General features: G+C 31.6%; 1 protein-coding gene across 1 annotated transcript in view; it reads right to left on the bottom strand.

Annotated features, from left to right (window-relative positions):
• Positions 1 to 1,927: 1,927 nt before the first annotated feature.
• Positions 1,928 to 20,096, bottom strand: part of LOC118193775 (uncharacterized) — a 113,292-nt gene continuing 95,123 nt past the window's right edge. Inside the window, exons 16-19 of the mRNA XM_035364914.2 lie at positions 19,270 to 19,417; positions 14,132 to 14,169; positions 9,679 to 9,825; positions 1,928 to 2,629 (exon numbers count right to left, since the gene is read on the bottom strand). Coding sequence (XP_035220805.1) covers positions 2,367 to 2,629; positions 9,679 to 9,825; positions 14,132 to 14,169; positions 19,270 to 19,417 — 596 coding nt within the window. The 3' untranslated portion in view covers positions 1,928 to 2,366. The remainder of the gene's footprint in view (positions 2,630 to 9,678; positions 9,826 to 14,131; positions 14,170 to 19,269; positions 19,418 to 20,096) is intronic.

The following is a 20,096-nucleotide window of genomic DNA, read 5'->3' as shown; positions in this document are numbered from 1 at the left end:
CAGTTCTTCATGAATAATTTTACCTGTAGCTGTGAAGTTCTTTTTGTATCATTTAGTAGGTACAGCTGTTATAACTGATTAACATTTTCAGTATAGCCAACACATTTCTTAAGACTATATCTACAAAAGACGTCCTGTGTGTATTTTTCATCCATAAGAGAATTTTGTCCTCTATGAAATTCTGTAAACCATGTGTATACACTGGCACAAGATAGAGCTTCCTATCTAAGCACAAGATAAACGCTTGAAGGCATTCTTTTTGATTTATCCATAGAAAATCATAATATGCTAATACTCTCGTGTCAGCTATACTTTCTCTTCTTTCAAAATTTATTCCAAGATAGATAAATTCCACTTATTTCCACAAATTATCGTCTGTAAACATAAAAAATTCAAATTTACAAATCTGACAAATAATATTTTTTAACGCATATTGTCTGCCCCTGTCTGAAAAATTTCAGAGTTACCTATACATTTGTATATATCTCGCTAAGAATCTAAAAATACGTAATATTTGGCGCTAGGAATATGTTTAAGAAACCAATAATGGTGCTGCAAATATTCGTTTTAAAAATATTATATTTTCCTTACTGATACAAACGGTTTTCATAAAAATAAATTAACTTACATCAATTTGGGCTATATAGGGTAGAGAGGCCGCCGGAGCCTTAGACATATTCTGTAGAAAATTAATTTAAGCTATTTTTCTAGCACATTTAATTAAACGAGCCAAATTCATCCATTTTCTTCGTTATTCTCAGTAACTAAGCTTCATAAATAGTCAACATTCTGCTTGCAGTTTATAAATAACTATTAAATTTAAGCATAGAAGGTATTATCATGTATTATACCATTAATTTTTTTTTTTTTTTTTTTTTTTTTTTTGCATAGAAAAACTTTGAAAAAATAACATGTTTTACTTATACTTATGGGCAATGGAGTTCTTAATTTTGGAAGATCAATGAAATTTGGTCAACGGTAAAAACTTCCAATCTTGTTAGTATGGGGCCCACCAGCGGCCGAGCGGTAAAGTCGCTGAACACTGGTAGTTCGGTCCGAGGTTCGAATCCCGCGAACGGGCTGGTTGCATGGGTGTTTTCGTGGTTTTCCCCATGTGTAACGTGTATACGAGCCAGTTTTCCTTACAAAGTCCTCCACGAAGGCATCCGTCCCCTTAGGCAGATAGCCCTCGAGGCTTTGCCGTAATTAAATAACCTATGATGTTGCGTGGCTCCAACTTGTCAGCAACAATAGTAGTGACTGCTATGAACTGTAAATTACACAAACTCGTAAGAAGGGTTTAAACCCCTTTTTATTTCACTTTAGAAATCACAGCTGCGTTCACTTGACGCTCACAAACTACGCCGACCCGGCGGTGTAACAAAATAGAAAAGTGCAACTAAAAATAAATGACAGGATGAATAAATAACAAGTCACTACCTACGAGGCTCTATAATCGTAACTAACTTAACCGCGTTCTAAGATACAGCTGAGATTCAGCAAACTTACTGATTAAGAAGTTGAAAGATTCAACGAACTGCCGAAATAGGCACACAGGCCGAAACGCGCGGTTCTTAAAATTTCTACCTAGCAACCTTAACGCTCGCGATTCAAGAAGCACACTTACAATCTCGTTTCCCTTCTATTTAAACTCAATTTACTTCTGCTAAAATTTGAATACTCTGCGCGTTCTACTACTTTACATACTCTGGCATTGGCAATTCTAGGGGAAAGTAAAGGCTTGACAGGAAAGATAGCTTAAAATAAATGTTAGTTAAAATAAATATAAACCCTACAAACATTTGCTCAATTCAAAATTATTTTGCGATATTGCTCTTGAACTGAATTTTATGGTTTAAGTGCGAAGAGCATGATATTTATTAAATAAAGGTAACATACAAAATATTAAAAAAGAGCCTCTTTGGACGTAATTTAATATCTGAAACCTTTCAGATTTTTTTTATTTATTTACCTTATATTGAGACCAGTAGTTATCAAGACAGAATTCATGTATTAATGAATTAATAGTAAAGTTTTATTTATAAACTATTACTATAGTAATAGTAAAATTTTAGTGAAATGTAAAATTTTATTTATGACAAATCTAAGATGTCTTACATTAATACCGAACAAAAATCTCGCACCTTTGCTTACACCATGCTATGCTTGCATTTTAAGGAAATCAGATTTTAAATACGCGTTAGGATTTCTCAACCTAGAAAAGCAATAAAGAGTTTTAATCTAACTTCATCAATATATGTTATTTCAATCGAAATTTTTGAATTATTATTCCTTTGAAACACGGATAAATTTGGATCAGTTTCTCAGTTCTTATTTTCCCTTCATCTGTATCCACTCGCAAATCTTCAACAGTTTTCATAAATACTTGTGTTCAGTTTGCGGGGGATATCATACATTTCGAATGAAGTTTCATCTGACTTTAAGTCTCCGTCTCCTTCATTTACATGCATGCTTATTTTACTAGGCACAGACTGAGATCCTTTTCCTTGGGATGTCATATCATTTTCATAGATGTCAGTTTTTTCTGCAACATTTTGTGTTTTCAGTTCACTAGATATTTCTGCTTTTAAGTCTGCTTCTGTTGCATTAAAGGTCCACTTTATATGATCTGTAAATAATAAGAAGAAATGGTTAAAATTAAGTTTTTAGCATTCATAGCTTTCATTTTCAAAATTCATATTTAAAACTATTAAGCTATTGGTCAAAATTGTGTGCAAAATTTGGATGTTTTACCAAATAAAACGAAAAAAACATCCTTTCCGTTGAAAGCGTTTTTAGATATTAGTTTAGCCCGTAGAAAACGTTTTTAGATATATTGAAGTTTTTACAAACTTGAAAGGTGCAAGTGAAATTAAAGGAACTAAAACCACAGATTAAACTCCAAACCCACAGAAGCAAAAATAAATCTGTTACCTCTAAAGTGTGGAAATCAGTTATTCTGCAGATTAAAATAGTGTGATCCTTTAACGCACGGAAAATTGTTCCATTTCTCAAATAACCTAGATAATCTACAAATTATCTAGATAATCTGTCCATTACCTATTGGGCACTGGTTAAAGTGAAAACAAGATCTTTTCTGGAACAGCAATGTTTCTATACTCTTAAATTAACATAATGTTTTTTATTAATTTTTCAATAATCAAACAAACAAATAACAAAAGTCGATAACAAATTAGTTGATAGAATTACTCAATTAGAACACTATAATACAGTGTGAGCCAAATAAGCCCTACCAATGTTAAACACAAATAACGTTTTTATTTTTTGATATAATTATTTTTTTTTCTTTTTGTAGGTTTTAATTGAATTCTTGGAAATTTATTATGGAACCATACAGTACAAAACAACGGCGTTAAAATTATCGAGTTTTTCTATTCTTGTCAACGATCAATTGTTATGATGCAGCATAAATATCGGCAATATTTTAATTCAAGTGTACTGTTTGGTGCGGTGTTATGGCCAATAGAGTTCTCGGCTCATATTTATTCGAGAATGAGGATGGAACGCCAGAAACGATTTCCGGAGCTTTTTACAGAACAACGATTGAAAACTTTTTGCGGCCAATGGCGGAGCAGAATCCTTTTTTTATGGGGATATTTAAAAGACAAAGTGTATGTTAATAAACCAGAGACTATTAGACAATTGAAACAGAATATTCGAGATGAAATACTGAGCCTTCAACCAGAAACATTATGTGATGCAATGGAAAACACGTTAAAAAGAACCAATTTCTGTATCGAGAAAAATGGTGGACATTTGTCTGATGTCATATTTCATACATAATTTCCATAAAATATATTTAATGTATAAAAAAATTAATCAAAATAAATGATTATTACAAGAGTTACACGTGTTTAACGTTAATAGGTCTTATTTGGCCTACGCTGTACAAAGAATAAAACGGTTTAAAATATTATTACAATTAAGGAAGTAAACATATTATTATTTATTTATTTTTCGATATCTAAACTAATCTATTCAAGGATGGAGAGGAAAAGGAAATGAGAGAAACAAATTAAGAACTTTAATGATACGGAAGCCGTTAATGTACACAATACCTAGGTAAAATGCGAAAATCTTTTGATTCCGAACTTTAACGTAGCAAATCAATTAGTCTGCATAGTACGCATTAACGACTCTCGAGCTTTAGCGGTAACAGATCTACTGAATTTTTTATTTGAGTTAATTAAGCATTGCATGCATTAATAAAACAAGCAAAAAACCGAGAGCAGCATTCTAGACTTCGTAAAAAAAGATGATTTCATTTGGTTTTTTTTCTGTGAAGATAATCTAGCGCCGCCAAAAATAAAATAAGAAAACATTAAATGTCTCACATCTTGGCGTATTTTTTGAACAGTTGTACAAGTTAATTGATCTCATATTGAAACGTAACAGATGAATTTGCAAGTTTACCACGACCAAATAGTTCCATCGTTGATTAACTGAAAAAAAAAAAAAAAAAAAGAATTTTTTGATGTGCCCAGCATTATAAGGTAAAAAATATTCTTCATTATATTTAGATAAAAACTTTTCCAAAAACTTATTTCCAGTAACACTTTGGGAAAACAATATCAATGCAAGTGGGTAAATTTAAAGTATCTTTAGCTTTAAAAATTCATCTCTTTCATTTTCTTAAATATATAGTGATGATCACAGACATAAGCAAAGCAAATATACCTTTCCACAAATATCGATCTGTAAGTGAATTGACATCTAACAGAATTTCAGTTGCCAGTTTGCTTTTGTTCATAATACCGCTTAAAAGACGCAGAATGAAAAGAAAATCAATCAGGACAGATAAAACTTTCAAGGTGAAGTCCCATCCTTCTTGATCAACTAAACCTAATGATAATACAGAGAAATTCTGTCTGAAATATTTTGTATTCATATGGAATATGGTGCTTAAAATAGCGAACGTCAGATTCATCTTCAAAAAGCAAAAATGACAAGCCAATTTTATTATTCGTTTTACTGCCATTTGTAAAACAAACCATGTGAAAATATGTTTCAGCTTTCTCTTCATAATCACAGAAATTTGCAAGTTTGAAACAAGCTAGATAAGAAACATCACAGAAGCATAAATTTCCATTTCGGCAGATTTTTCTTTACTTGACACTACACTGAAAACATTATTTCTACATTCAATTTCTAAATCAATAGCTGGAACTTCTATAAGAAGAAAAGCCTCATAACTAAGTTTCCTTCTTATCACCACTAATAATCGAATAAAAATCATAAGTAATTCTCACAGGTAAACCTTCTCTCCTTTAATACCAGTTTTCAGGAAACCCATATATTTTCTGAAAGCTTATATCACAAATAGAAAATCTGTGAAGTCTTGGGGGCATAGGGACAAGCGTTTAAAAGCTATAGAACCCACAAAGTATCATTGAAGTGTGTATAGATGGACATATTTCTGTAATGACTTCTTTATTTCTTGTATGTTCATGCATTGTCTGCTTCCGAAGTACTTGATGGTAAAGTTCTGCAAAAGGAACTGGTACCTGAAGGATTTTACGGAAAAGATCCAGCCTCTGGATATTCATTTTTTCGGAAACTATAAATCGTTTGTTCGTTACATAACGGACACAATCATTATCGAGACACAGGAGCACATTTGGCATCGCGATAGTTTTCTGGCCCTGCAGTCCTTTTCACTGTATCAATTCAGCACTCCTCCGTTTTAAAAACTTAATTAAGTATGCTTTTTATAAGAGCAAATACTTGAACGATGAACCTGGAATGTGGATTGAGCGAATGGATTAGTGCTTCGATTCATTGACAAATGATGAGTGTACAAAGTGTGAGGCTATCGCTTTTGTAAAATCTGCCCATTGTGAAATGTCTTTCTGCCCGTCTCACTGTTTATTTGGTGAATTGCACATTAGTTGTCTTTTGTAACAGATTTTGTTTGAAGTCAATAACAAGTCACATTTTCAACATCCCAACGTATAATGTTTCTTTTCAACGAGTTGTTTCTTCTTTTATTATTGAGATTCTCACCCTCTAACCATATTATTAGTTGATATAAATACGTAAAATGAGCCTTTTAGCGACTTTTGGTGTCATTTTTCCAACACTTTTCTGATACTTTATGGGCCCTATAGCTCCTAAACGCTTGTCCCTCTGCCCCTAAGATTTCACAGCTTTTCTACTTGTAACATAAGCTTTCAGAAAATATATGAGTTTCCAGGAAACAGATATCAAAGGAGAGAAGGTTTACTTGTCAGATTCCTTTTGTTAATCATCATAAATACATGTTCCAAAGTACAACAACCATAAGAAATGAAAGTCCCAATACATTGCTTGTATATTAATTTCTTAATTTAATAGATCACTCCAAAATATTTTTGGCAGTTTGATGAAGACCACTGAAATATTTTTCACATTTAATAAAAAGAAATGTAATATGCTTCTTCCATATTAATGGATTTATTTGAATGGATTTTCTAGAATAATCTTTTGTCTACCTAAACATACAGAAAGCGTTAAGAAAAAGAAAAAATAAATTATATTTAAAAATATAGTCCTTTAATTAAAACGCAGATAAAAATTACAACAAAAAATGAAGTATCCTTTTCAAACATACAATCTACCTCTTGGCTCCGTTTTTTCACCATACTGAAAGCGCTTTTGTTCACAGCGATGTTTTAATTACATGTGAAAGAACAATATGCCAAAACTTGAAACTGTGCACGACTCAGTCTTTTAGCATCAGTTTTAGAAAAATATTCCATGCATTTTGAGAAAGAACATCTGGGGGGGGGATAAATAATATTTAATAAATTATGAGTATTTTAAATTACTAATACATATTATTATCCCAAACTAAATTTGATAAACTAAACCTGTTCCATAAAAGCAGCTAAACTAAATTTGTTGCAGTTTGACAAGATACATTTTTATCGTATCAAATGGATAATTCTTAAATCGCTATTGAATTAAGCACACTTAATGATTCGTATTTAGAACTTCTAAAGTAAGAAATATAAATTCTTCATATTCTAGTGCTTTCCTTAGGAAACTTCTTTTAGTTTTATCATAAATTATCGTTTTTATTAATGTTAATACAGAGGATGTTTACACATTTTTAGAAATATTTTGATGATAAAACTACCAGTACATAAATCAGAAAATACAATATAGATTGTGTACAATAAACAACTCCACCACTGATCTCGATCACTGAAGTGGCGTCACAATCCATGTCTTTCAGATTGATAGCATAATTAACAATCTTCTTGCTAAGCGTAGTTGAAACATTGCTTGTGACTTTTCGAATAAAATTTGCTATATGCGTGTTTCAAGTGAAGCTCGAGTTAAATCAGACACCAAGATAATTCGTTTTGTTGACTACTGGACTATTTCCCTGTCTACTATGATATTTACTGAGAAACAAAATTTGATACCGCGGTGCGCCTACTTTAATCCAAAGCTGAACATCATATGAGGAGTACGTCAGAGGAACCCACAAAAGGAATCGACAGGTGGAAAGAGAAAAGAAAGGATCCAGATGTATACTTCTGGTATAGTACAGAAGACACGTCAGAGGAGGAAAGGAACATGGTAGATCTGTGATGATAGTAGTCAGAATGAGTAAATTAATAATTGAGGAGCTGTTCCTTGCGAAAGTGAGTTGTAAAATGTTTAAATGGTAGGACTGTATCGTCAAATTCTTTGGAGCAGTCTTTCTTTACGAAAGTTCAGAGGTTTGCTGAAGAATTTTGAATTAAGTCACAATATAAGTATCAGTATATGATCATAAAGGGTACTGCGATTCTTTCACCCACAACTAATCCAAAGTTGGACATCACGTGAAGTGTATGTGAAGTGGAATATTTTTCCCGAAGTCGGTGCACTAAAGAACTGGATAATGAAATTAATGGGTCAGTGAATAAATCGAAATTAACGGAAAGAATAACGAGAAACAGACTAGAATTTGCTAATGATAAGTTTTAAACTCCCTAAGCTTATTTCCATGATAACAACTCAATGTAAATCATGATGAACGAAATGCAATATGTAAGACGACTTTCAGATAAAATATATAACTTATTATTTCACCATTAAAACAGGAGAAATGTTTAGAGGTTGTGGCATCTTTATGAGGTACAAGAGATAATGAAAGAATACCAGTTTAGGATAGATTTAATGACCAAATTAATATCTCAGTCACAACAATAGTTTGCCAATGAAGAAAATTATTTTTAATGCAAACTTAAGCACTATATCCCACAATTTTGAAAGCAATAAATTACCTAAATGACAATGGTATTCGTTTATTCGGATAGGTTTGAAACTCTCCTGGTCTTAAACTGATTGCAAACTTATGGCAGCTTCTATCGTATCCATGCTTTTGCATACACCTTGTAAAATGGTAATGTATTAGTGTCTAACATTAATTATCTTGAATACTGTATTAAGTACCAAATCTGTATGTATGTTTGTCTAAATGTATTATCCAGATAAAGGTTATCTAGATAAAGGTGGACGTGGCGCTCTACCAATTAACCGTATTGGTAGAGGGGTAATGCCCACGTCCTCCGTCGCATGTCCCAAATAGAATGCATATTATCTCCAGGCACCAGCGTGTTGCTATTCAGTAAAGCGTAAGATAATAAATCTGAAATTTATTCTTACTGTTATTGAGTAAAAACCCAAATGATTGAAAAACAATACATGAGTTTCTTCAAAATATTTTTTCTATTTTTAATCTGATGGAATTTAAATAAAAGTGTATTTAAATCATACGATGTCTAAATAGAAATGTCATATATTTTTTATGAAATGACATTGACATTTTTATGAAATGACATGAACTCATTCAAATTATTAAATACTTCTTTTTCACGATAACTCTTATCGGCGGCTGGTCGTTCGAGCGTCTAATTTTCAAAGAAATAATATAGCGAGTATAAAAAAAATGCATGGCATCTTCTATTGGGAATTTTAAAAATGTCACGTTTTTAAATGTTCTGTGATTTTGCTATTCAATTTTATGTGCGAAGAAAGTGATATTTAATGAAATAAATGTGCATAATGAAATTAAACGTAATAATAAAAAGACAAAAACAAGTTTCGTAAGTCACCATACTAAGAAAAATTTAACCTCGATACGATGAGCTGAGAAAAGACAGAAAAAGAACAGAAAAATGCATGCGGACATGTTACACTGTATCGGGAAATTCTAAACATATGTTCTACGCTGCGTTTAGAAATGTTGTGATTTTGTTGTTGAATTGCATGTGGCGTCAGTGTGAAAAGGGGATGCTTAATAATGAAACAAAAAAAGTGTTAGCAAGAGTGAGCCCAAGAGCAAACTGATTACTTGCGATGCTCAACGAGAGGATAAAAATCTTAAAAAATCGTTTGGCGCGGCGTTAAAATCTGAATCCTTTCAGGTTTTCTTTCATTTTTTTCAGCGATTCTTTTTCTATTAGTACAAAACCAGATATTTAAATTTACATGTCAGGAAAGCTACGTTTGTACATCTTCAGGTTCAGTACATCGCATTATAATTTAACAAAAATGCATAAATGTCTTTAGAGATCACGTGGCATCAATATGATACGACTTTAAATAAAAAAACTGTTACTGCACTGAATCTCTTTTAATGTAATTAATAAAATATAATGTTACGTTTCTTCATTTCATTACCATTTTCAGAACCTGGGTCTTCAAAAATGCCTTTCGAATTCGGAACTTCTCTAATTTTCATTTCAATCTCTTCATAAATATTTTCAGCGTTGTGTGATGCCGGTAGATCAGAATTACACGCCGTCCCATATGAAGGATTCTCAATACCTGTAAAGAGCAAGAACATAATATTTATGTCAGTGACCACAGAAGGAGAATCTGAACATACCATTTTTCCCCTTCCATATTTTAGACTCTCTATTAAATGTTCATCTAAAGTGTCGTTCCCTCGCTAGAGGGCGCCAGAGTTTCCATTAGTGAGAAAAATTAAAACTTTTTATTATTATTATTATTATTATTATTATTATTATTATTATTATTATTATTATTATTCTTTTTTGTAAACAGTAGATAGTTCGGTTTCGAATCCGTGTGATGGACGGATAAATTGTTTTGTACAGCCGTAAGAAAAAAAGAGAGGCTGTACAAGAAAATGTATGTAAATATTAATTGTTTCCTTTTGAATGTTTTATGTAAATAAAATGTGATGTCAAGAAATAGAATTGTGGTTTTTCTGTAAATAAGATTGCCAGCTGAAACATCACATCAGATTCAACGATGCATCATAAAAGGTAAATGAATTTAGTTCCTGTTTTTTAATCAGTGATATAAATAGGACCTGCATACGTCAGTGGATTCTGACAACTTCGATCAACAGTAGTTGATTAATTACGTAATATTCTCTATAAGTAAAGCGATTTTTTAGAGGAAGATATTCCTTCGGTTTGAGACCATACTTAGCTTATAAGGTGTTTTCTCCCTCCTTTCCGCATGTCTTCATGGTGTAACGGTCGCACACTCGGCGCGTATTCGAGAGGTCCAGATTCGAGTCCCGGCGAGGACATTGCTCATTTTTCATGATTCCAGTATCAAAACACCTAATGACTGTACAAGCTAAGTGAAGGACAAATTTCTGTTATAAAGTGTGAAAAATAATTTTTAAATTGTTGCTTAATTTTTATACACTTATATAATTATAAAATCGTATAATTAACAAAATCTCTAACAGAAAATGTCATTCCTTTTTACTAATAGAAAGAAACCTGGCTAATGCTTTCTTAAATACGAAATAAATTTATTAGAATTACAGAATTTAGTACACTCAATAGTTCCAAACAGTTTCAAAATACCAATTAAATACCAAGCAAAATTACAAACACTAAATATCATTATATTTTACTAACAGAAGGAAGCGTTAAAAATGCTTTCGCAAATGCAAAATAAATTTATTGAAATTCCAGAATCGAGTTCGTTCAGTTAGTTTCATTCATTTTTAACTAGTAGTTCTTATACAGTATCAACAAAATTCCATAAAAATCATCTGTAATTTTTTAAAAAATATTCATGTCTGTTGAAGGGTTAGTCGTAGAAACATGGTTCCAATTAAAAAAATTAATCAAAAGGAATTCCAGACTACAATAATTAAGGTCGCATGACACCTAACCTACGAATTTTAATTTCATTCGAGTCTCACAGGGGAAAATATCATAGATGAAACTATTTCCCATAGTCAAATTAATCGAACAAAAGTATTTCATGCTCATATGATAAAAATTAACAGAGATAACATAAATTCAAATTTGGGGACAGATACAAATATTTTCTCTTTTTTCCGTTAAAATATTTTCTCTTTTTTCCGTTAGAAAAACGTTTAGAAGCTTTGGTTTCAAATAGCATTCTGTAAAAAATGCTAACATTCGAAAATTTATATTTAAAAGATTTAGATTTGTACGAAAGCTCCTGTATTATCGTATGAAAATTTGTTAAATCATAAAGTTTTTGACAGTTTTGTTCAATTTAAATTTAGCCAGCTAGCTGATTCTGAAAACAAAATTGTCTAAAGTACAGCAATTTAACATAGTATACGTGAGGAGCTTTTTTTCTCCAGTAAGATAAAATACAGCTTATAAATTGCTAATTTCTTCGTAGACAGTACATTTAGAAATTTAAATATCATTTAACCACTTATTTTTTTTTAAAAAAACTTTAAAATAGTTTATAATTGCATAGGGTTCTGGTTGTATTTAAGCTTAAATCAAAGTCCTTTAGGACCTATCAGACTGACGAGCGAGTTATCGCTTTAGTCTGAAACAAAATGATAAAGTCTTCAGGAAAGTTAAAATAACCTTGTCATTAATTCCTGAAGTTTTACAGAACACCCTACTTGTGTTACTGAATGAAATTCCGTCACTCGCGGGCTTTTAAAATAACGTATGCTGAAATTCAAATTTAAATGACGTATTTCTTCTACTACGTTACTTAAATCTGAATTCCAATGAAAACACAAAGTAGTCTACTTAAGTTTGTCCAAGTAAGTCGGCGGTCTTTCAACGTCGGCAAGCAAACTGGCTAAACCTGGAATAAACTTTGACAGAGTTGACGATAGGACGTAAACTGCAAGCGAAGTTTCCAAAAGTTCTCGCTATAAAATATTCAAAACTTTGGCTTAAATACTCTGCAAGTATTTAATACTCTGCATTCTGGGGAGAACTGCAGAAATGGGCGCTATAGTAAAATTTTAAATCATAATAATTGGCTAATTAACGTAAAATCCTACAATTGGGCAGTGTAATTTATTTTGTCATCTTTTTTAAACTAGAGCTAAAATGTCTACAGTTAAGTGTTTAAGAGTATTTAGTCTTGCATTCTTTCTTGCATCAATACTCATCCAATGTTCAAGTTTATTCATTTAAAAAAAAAGGATTTTTAAAAGATAATTTTAAAAGAATTAGAAATAAATATCAGTACAAAATTTCCTTATGTGAAGATTTCAATTATTTCCCAGAAGGTTTCGAAAATATAGACCATGATATTTTATATATTAAGTCACTGGTGTTAAAACACCACTTAAAGTTGAAAAGTCGTAGAAAAATTTTCGGACAGGGACAAAAAAAAAAAAAAAAAAAAAAAAAAAAAAAATTAAACTCATTTGTCAAATAAAGGTGGTGGGGTATTTAATTATGGCAAAGCACACCAAGGCTATCTGCCTAAGGGGAGGAATGTCTTCGTGGAGGACTTTCTATTTGTCAAATAAAAACAACATTTTTTAAATTGCACAATTCATAGTGATATACAACGTGAAAATATTTAAGCAAAATTTGCAGATTACCTAAAATATTTGAAGGGCCAGTATGTAAACATTTAATTAAACTACAATACATTTCCAATTAATTCCTTGGGAAATATTTTTCAGATTTTTGATACCTAAATCAAAATAAAATCGAAAACCTGAAAATGAATTTTCTCTCTCATTATCTCCCAAACATCTAGTGCAGTTATAAGGTATTTCTCCCACCTTCTTGGCGTACTTTCCTGGTGTGGTGGTCTGCACGCTGCGCCGTTATTCCAGAGGTCCGTGGTTCGATTCTCGGAGAAAGCGCTTGCTTATTTTTCATCTTGCCTGCTTCCAAAAATACCTAATGTCTCTACACTGGCGCCCGAACTAAAAGGGTATTGGATGATGATTCTCCTCACCAGGATTTGGCGATTGGGTCCTCTAAAAAACTCCAGCCGCCCTTTAAAAGGAGAAGTATATAAGGTATTTCTTTCACCTTCTTAGCGAGCCTTTGTGGTGTAGTGGTAAGCACACTCAATGCGTAACTGAGAGGTCCGCGGTTCGATTCCCGGCGAAGGCGGTTGCTAATTTTTCATCTCTCTTGCTTCCAAAAAATCCTAATGTCTCTATACAGTAACAAAGAGCCGTTTGATATCCTGGAATTTTTATATGGTCTTCGAATACTCGTGTAATTTCTCTCGGCGAAAATAGAAATAGATGTACGTTCTTTCCATTATTACATGGTGGTCCAAGATAAACTGAATCTAAAGCAAATAAAGAACACACGAATTGTAAGGCGGTATTATATAGGGTGGCCCAAGATAAGCCAAACGGTGCGTGGAAGACTTCACTTGGTTTGGGTTCAGTTTATCTTGGGTCACACGGTACTTCATTGTTTTCCCATGTAGACAGTTTAAGTTTTCTTAACACTCATTTTTCTTTTGAGAGATGAACAATTTATCCAAAAAAAGAAATATTAAAAAATTAAATTGTCTGCATTTATGCAATCAACTGAGCTATATACAGTCGGTACGAAAACCAACCATAATCCGGTTCTTCTCGTTTTGTATTTTTTTCAGTTGCAAATATGGGTCTAGTTTCAATTCATCAAGAAGTGAATCTATTATCAGCCTGTCTGGGATACTAGAATTTATGCAAGTATAAAAAACAAAAGTAAATAAATTAATAACAAAAGTAAATTTAAATTTTTTCAAACAATTTTTTTAATTGATTGATGTTTATCAGCAGAGATTATTCTTTTATATCGTTCTATTTCTCTATATTTCGGCTCACAAACATAAATTTCAGATTAAATAACGAAAACTTGATAATAAACTATAAGATTTCTTAAACACATACCTGAAGTGTTATTGTAAAATTCAGCATAATGTGGAAATCTAGGGAAAAGAAGGAAAAGTATAAGTACTTTTGAAAAGTTATTATTTTTATTTTAATTTTTTGGAATATAAATGCGAGGTTTCATTATAAAAAATTTTGTATTTTAAGCTCCAATGATTATTTATGAGATGTTAAAAAGAAAAAAAAGTATTAAAAAATTTCTTTAAAAAATTCGAATTTTTTGTATTTTCTTGAAACTGAGTGGTAGTCGAAAGTCCCAAATATTCCAGTGGAAAGCCACTCGGAAAATGCACATACGAAGAATTTTGACATAAAAAAAATTTAATAAAATAGATCTGTGAAGAAAATAAAGTGGTTCTAATTAACTCTGGTAAAAACTAAGGCAATTTCTGTTGTCAGCTTTAAAAGATTCGAGCTCAGTGTTTCATAAGCTTATTTTCAGTTCGCCAGCCTTTTGTACTTTTTGTTTGAAGCTAGGAAGCATTATCGCTGAATGCATACTTTAATACTTTAAACTCATATAGAATTTCTTAAAATTATTTGAAAAATCATTTATTTCCGATGGAAATAGTTTAATGTTAGAAAATTAGCCCGGAGTTGCAATCAAACATCTGCAAAAATTTCTAAGCATAGTAATTTGTCATTACTTTAGAATTAGCAGATTCGATAGCAAAAACGATAGCAGCAATCTGAAATTAGCAGATTCGATAGCATGAAATTAATCATTTTTAAATATTTCTTCATAAATTGTATGCTTTTTTTTAGCAACTTTGCAAAGTTAGGGAACATTAAATGAGACTGCTAAAAATCTACGTGTCGAAATACAGCCAAACCCTGTTATAGCTGACTCGGCTTATGACAAACCTCCGGATACAACGAAAAACCTTTTTGGCGTCGTCCAATTTCCTATACACTTAATGTTAATTTATAGTGCTACAGCAAGCATCCAAAGATATAAAAATCGAATAGAACAAACTTTGTAAGTATCTTAAACAGAAAACTTCCTATTTTTCAAAATTTTCTAGAATTTTTGTAGTTTTCAACTGAAAAATTACTAACTCTTAAATTGTTCTTGTTTAGGATATTAGAATAACGAAAAACTCTAATAATAACGATTTAATGATTACCGTTAATGACTACCGTAAAAAGCCATTGAGACAAAGAACTTGAAACGATTATTTGGCTTCATTCAAGTTCTTTGATTCAGCTGTCAGACAGAATTCTATTTATCACTGGTATTTAATCATAATTGTAAACGTGTATTTTAGATGGAAATGTGTAATTAATTAGGCAAATCTAAAACGTGTCTTTTATGTTAAGTAATTTTTGTGTGTTTTGTTTTTTGGAAAAAAACGAAAAAAAAATTATAATTGTACGTAATAATAATCGTAATTAATTTTTAATATGTTTGATTAAAATTTAAGTTACTTTTAACCTCTTTGTAGAGGTCTGCCAGAGCTAAAACTCTCTTTTTGTTTTATTTCTCAAGTAATTTTTACACTATTTTAGTGGGATGGTAAATTTTTCCTTATCGCATCGGATGTAGCGAACCATCTGATACAGCAAACTAAATTTTCGATCCCTTGAAGTTCGTTATAGTAGGTTTTGATTGTATTAAAATTAGATTGTATTGCTCTGTCTGGAACAGGGGTCGGCAAAGTGGCGCCCGCCGCCTTTCCCAATATGCCCGCCCTAAATTATTCTTTCTGTGTAGTTTTGCAGTTTTTGGTTTATGTTTACATAATACATATTAAAATTACATATTTTTACATCTATGCATTTAACAGTCACTTAATTGCATCGCCACTACTCGAAAAGTTTCATTGTCGAGGGGAGCAGATTCAAGTCGGACCGACCTGGCGACACTGCGCGGAGTGGCGGGGTTGATTGCATTAACGATAACCTCTCTGATGCATTCGCCAGTACATGCGTTTAGAAAAACTTAGCAGGAGCAAAACAAAACATCTGCGTAATTTATCTGTGTGGGACAATTTTGATTTTAATTTGTAAACACACTCTAAATTTCCGACATTTAGACAGGCAGTGAAATCAATAATTACAAGAAATATAGTCTTTTATCGTTGCTTTCTTGTGAGATTCGTTTACGTACTTTCTTATCATCCAGGATGTTTTTTTAAAGATTTGCTTACAAATTGATGTCTGTAACAATCCATGATGAACAAAGCTTAGCGTGCCCTCACTTATAATTTTAATCAAGAATGGGAGCACCAATTTTGTTTTATGTACCATAAAGACAAATATAGATGCTTATTATGGAACGAAAATGAAGCAGTTCCAGAGGAAAGTACCCTTGAGAGACTTTTTAAAACGGTGCAACCGAAGTTTGACTCAGAGTATCCTGAACTCTCTGAACTTCGAAGAAATAAAATTTTATCAGTAAAGTCATACATTTCGAAGCAACAATCTACTTTTACCAAACCGTTGGAAACATCAAAGCATCAGCAGTCGCATCGATTAAGGTTTTGCATATTCTTGCTTTAAAAAAAAAAACACATATACGGATGGAGAAATAATAAAAGATGCATTACTGGAATATGCAGACGTACGTTTTGAAAACTTTAAAAAGAAATTGTTTCGGCCATAAATGCCATACAATTGTCAGCTAGAACTGTTAGAAGGATAACTGAAACAATAGCAAGCCATTTAGAAACCCAAGTGATGAAAGATATGAGCAAATGTGCATTTTTCCCTTTACGACTAGGCGAATCAGAAGATATACCAGATATAACAAAATTGGTAATAAGTGTCAAGATGGCCTTTGACGATTTTACCGTAAAAGAAGAGTTTCTAAAAATCCTACCTCTTAAAGAGCGCATACGAAGAAGGGTTTTATTTTGCTCAATAAAAACATTTTTGATTGAAGCTAAAATACCGACTAAGAAATTATCTTCAATAACAACTGACGGTACGAAAGCCACGACATGGAAGAAAAGTTGATTTATTGCTTTATGCCAATAAGATCCTTTTTTTTTTAATTTATTACATATCCCTGCATTATACACCAGCAATCAATGTGAGCAAAAATCATTGAATTCCAAGATGAAATCGTTGTTGTTATAAAAATATTCAATTAGATAATGAAGACAAACGGAGTTAAACGCAGCCTCTTGAAACTGCTTTTGGAAGATAATGAAGATATACAATTTACCGATTATCTTTTGCACACAGAGGTTCGTTAGTTGAGCAAGGGAAACATGCTTGAGCGATTTAGAAATTTATTACCAAACAAAAGAGTTCCTAACATTTTAAGGAAAAACCTAAGAACAGCTGTATGATAAAAACTGGTTAAAAAATTTGGCTTTTTGACCGATTTAACACTGAAACTTTATGAACTGAATTTGAAATTCCAGGCAAGAATAATCGCATTACTAATATGATCAACGGTTACTTCAATTCAGTATTAGAATTTTATAGATCTCGTCTCTTAAGAAAATCATTAACACATTTCCTCAATACCAAAAAAATGGCAGAAAGTCTGAAAGAGAATGATATTAATATAGACTCATATCTTCAAATTGTGGCTGCATTGCAAACTGAATTTGATGCTCGATTTGTTGATTTTGCGAATTTAGAGCCTATTTTAAATTTATTTATAAATTCTTTTAATATTAAAGATGGAGAAAACACAGATACAGCAATTTTTAACTGTTTTCATCTTAATAATATGGAAAACTTAGAAACAGTAAGCTTGTAAAATAATGTTATTTTAAAATCTTATGAAACTAATAAGATATTTTGGAGCTTATTAAACAGAAATCAGTATCCTAAAGTCATTTCTGGTAAATATTAATTCTTATTGCTCAAGTATCTATAATTCTAAGACGTTGGTTTCGAATGTGACTTACTTGAAGTCAAAGCGTCTTTTAAAACTTACTGATTCGCACTTGGATAATTCTTTCAGAGCATGCAACTCAGATTATATTGTCGATTATAATAAATTAGCAGACAAATTACAAACACAAATTTCACACTGATATATAAAAAAAAAATATTTAAAGAGTATAAATTGTAAATATTTGTTATTAGTTTAATAAAGTTATATCTTTTAAACAAAACTAGTTTGTAATTTGATGTTCGATTGTGAATCTTGATTGGGTAGCGCCCGCTAAGAATTTAGAATTTTATTTTGCGTCTTTAATGACCAAAAAGGTTGCCTACCCGTGATGGTCTGTAATATTTTGCAGACTGAACTGGTCCCACCTTTCTAATTTTTCGGTTGTATTTTACGTTCTCTGATTCGTTATAGTCGATAACGATATCAGAGGTGATGCAAAATCATTGGCTAGTTAGGCCCCCTGCATTCGAGAAACATTGATGACAGTCGCAGGGAAGATTGCTAAAATCTCTTGACACTGATTATGAAGTTACATCTTTTGTAATGTCGAATGGAGGCATTACTGAATATATTATTGCTCCTCAGAGCGTGTCGTCTCCCACCTGGTAACAATTCGAAGATGAGAATTGTTAAAGGGTGGCACATATGAATTTCTTATCTTTATGTGGTTTGCCGCAGACACATGCAGTTTACGGGTTGAACGGGTTTTTGATTGAACGGGATTACCCAGCTCTACACGATCATTTTGCCATGAAACGATAACTACAAAAGAATTTTTAAATCAGCTTCTAAAATGCAATTTTTTAGTCCTGACATTGATAATTGATATCCTTTAGGAATTATCATATCTGACATTTTGTAAATTTGTAATTTTTAATACTATATAGATTTTTTTAAATTTATGTTTTCTTATCCATGCTTAATCGTATGTACTTTTTGTTTTTTCCTTTAAAGCAGACCATTTTATATGGATTTTAAAATTTTCTGACAAATTTTCGTATAAGACTATCGAAATTCGAGAAGTGTGTCATATACTAGTATAATATATGATTAATTTATGTTTATACGCACTTTGTGAAAATGATAAGATACATACTCGTATTTTTATGTATAAATGCATGAGCTGCAATTATTCAGTTATTTTCCCCTCTTTTGCAACATATTTCAAAAATTTGATTTATGAATTACACATTTCAAATTTTTGATGCTTTAAATAATTTAAATAACAATATCATTATAAGATGGAGATAATTTGGGAACAATTAAAATAAACATAACTTACAACTTCCAGTTGATCTTCAATTTCTTTTTCTTTTTTAGAATACAAAAAACTAAAAGTGTGAAGAGAGTTGTAAAAATCAGTATGGTGTAAAACGTTGTCGAAATTTGAAAGATCTGCCGTGCTGCTTGGTTTGCAAATTCAAACGTACCTGAAATCATAAACTTAACTTCAGTAGTATTTCTTCACTAGCAATTCTTTCCTTAAAACAAATCATATAAAACGAAATTAAGCAATGTGAGCTCCATAATGGACAAATTAATCCTGTTTCATTTAAATATTAGTTACGTCTTGTCTTTTTTGATAAACTGCCTACATAACATTGCTATAAAAATAACAAAAGGACATATAGAGGATTTTTGCACATTCTTAGAACTATTTCGGGTGAATGTTGAAAATGTAAAGAGTATTTTTTTAAACATGCGATCCGATAGCCTTTTTACTGGACTTTAATCATGATTTCGATGAATGGAGGGCTTGCTGTAAAATTTCCAGGTGTAGTGATATCCATTCATTTTCCACTACTCCATCAATCCACTGCTAGTCCATCAAACAAGGTGAGCTTACGCTTAAAAAGAACTTTCAAGAGACCAAAGGTCAGGGGTCTTCGCAGGAGTACGTTGAAAAAGTATATATGCGATTCCTATGTAGTCTTCATGTTTTCAAGGTATACAATGGAACTTTTCGAAGTACAACTATTGTTTTGTCTTGATGCTTCATTCTTTGAAAGTCGCTGGGATAAAGAAATGTAACTTCCTCCACAAATTTCGGATGTAAAATTTGCTCTTGATAGTTATTTGACTTGATTTTAACATTTTTCCCACTATTCT

This window comes from Stegodyphus dumicola, chromosome 6, assembly GCF_044657685.1.
Source record: "Stegodyphus dumicola isolate Sdum_Otavi_A_Nest chromosome 6, ASM4465768v1".
Classification (NCBI taxonomy): domain Eukaryota; kingdom Metazoa; phylum Arthropoda; class Arachnida; order Araneae; family Eresidae; genus Stegodyphus; species Stegodyphus dumicola.
This window is presented reverse-complemented; position numbering and strand designations above follow the sequence as displayed.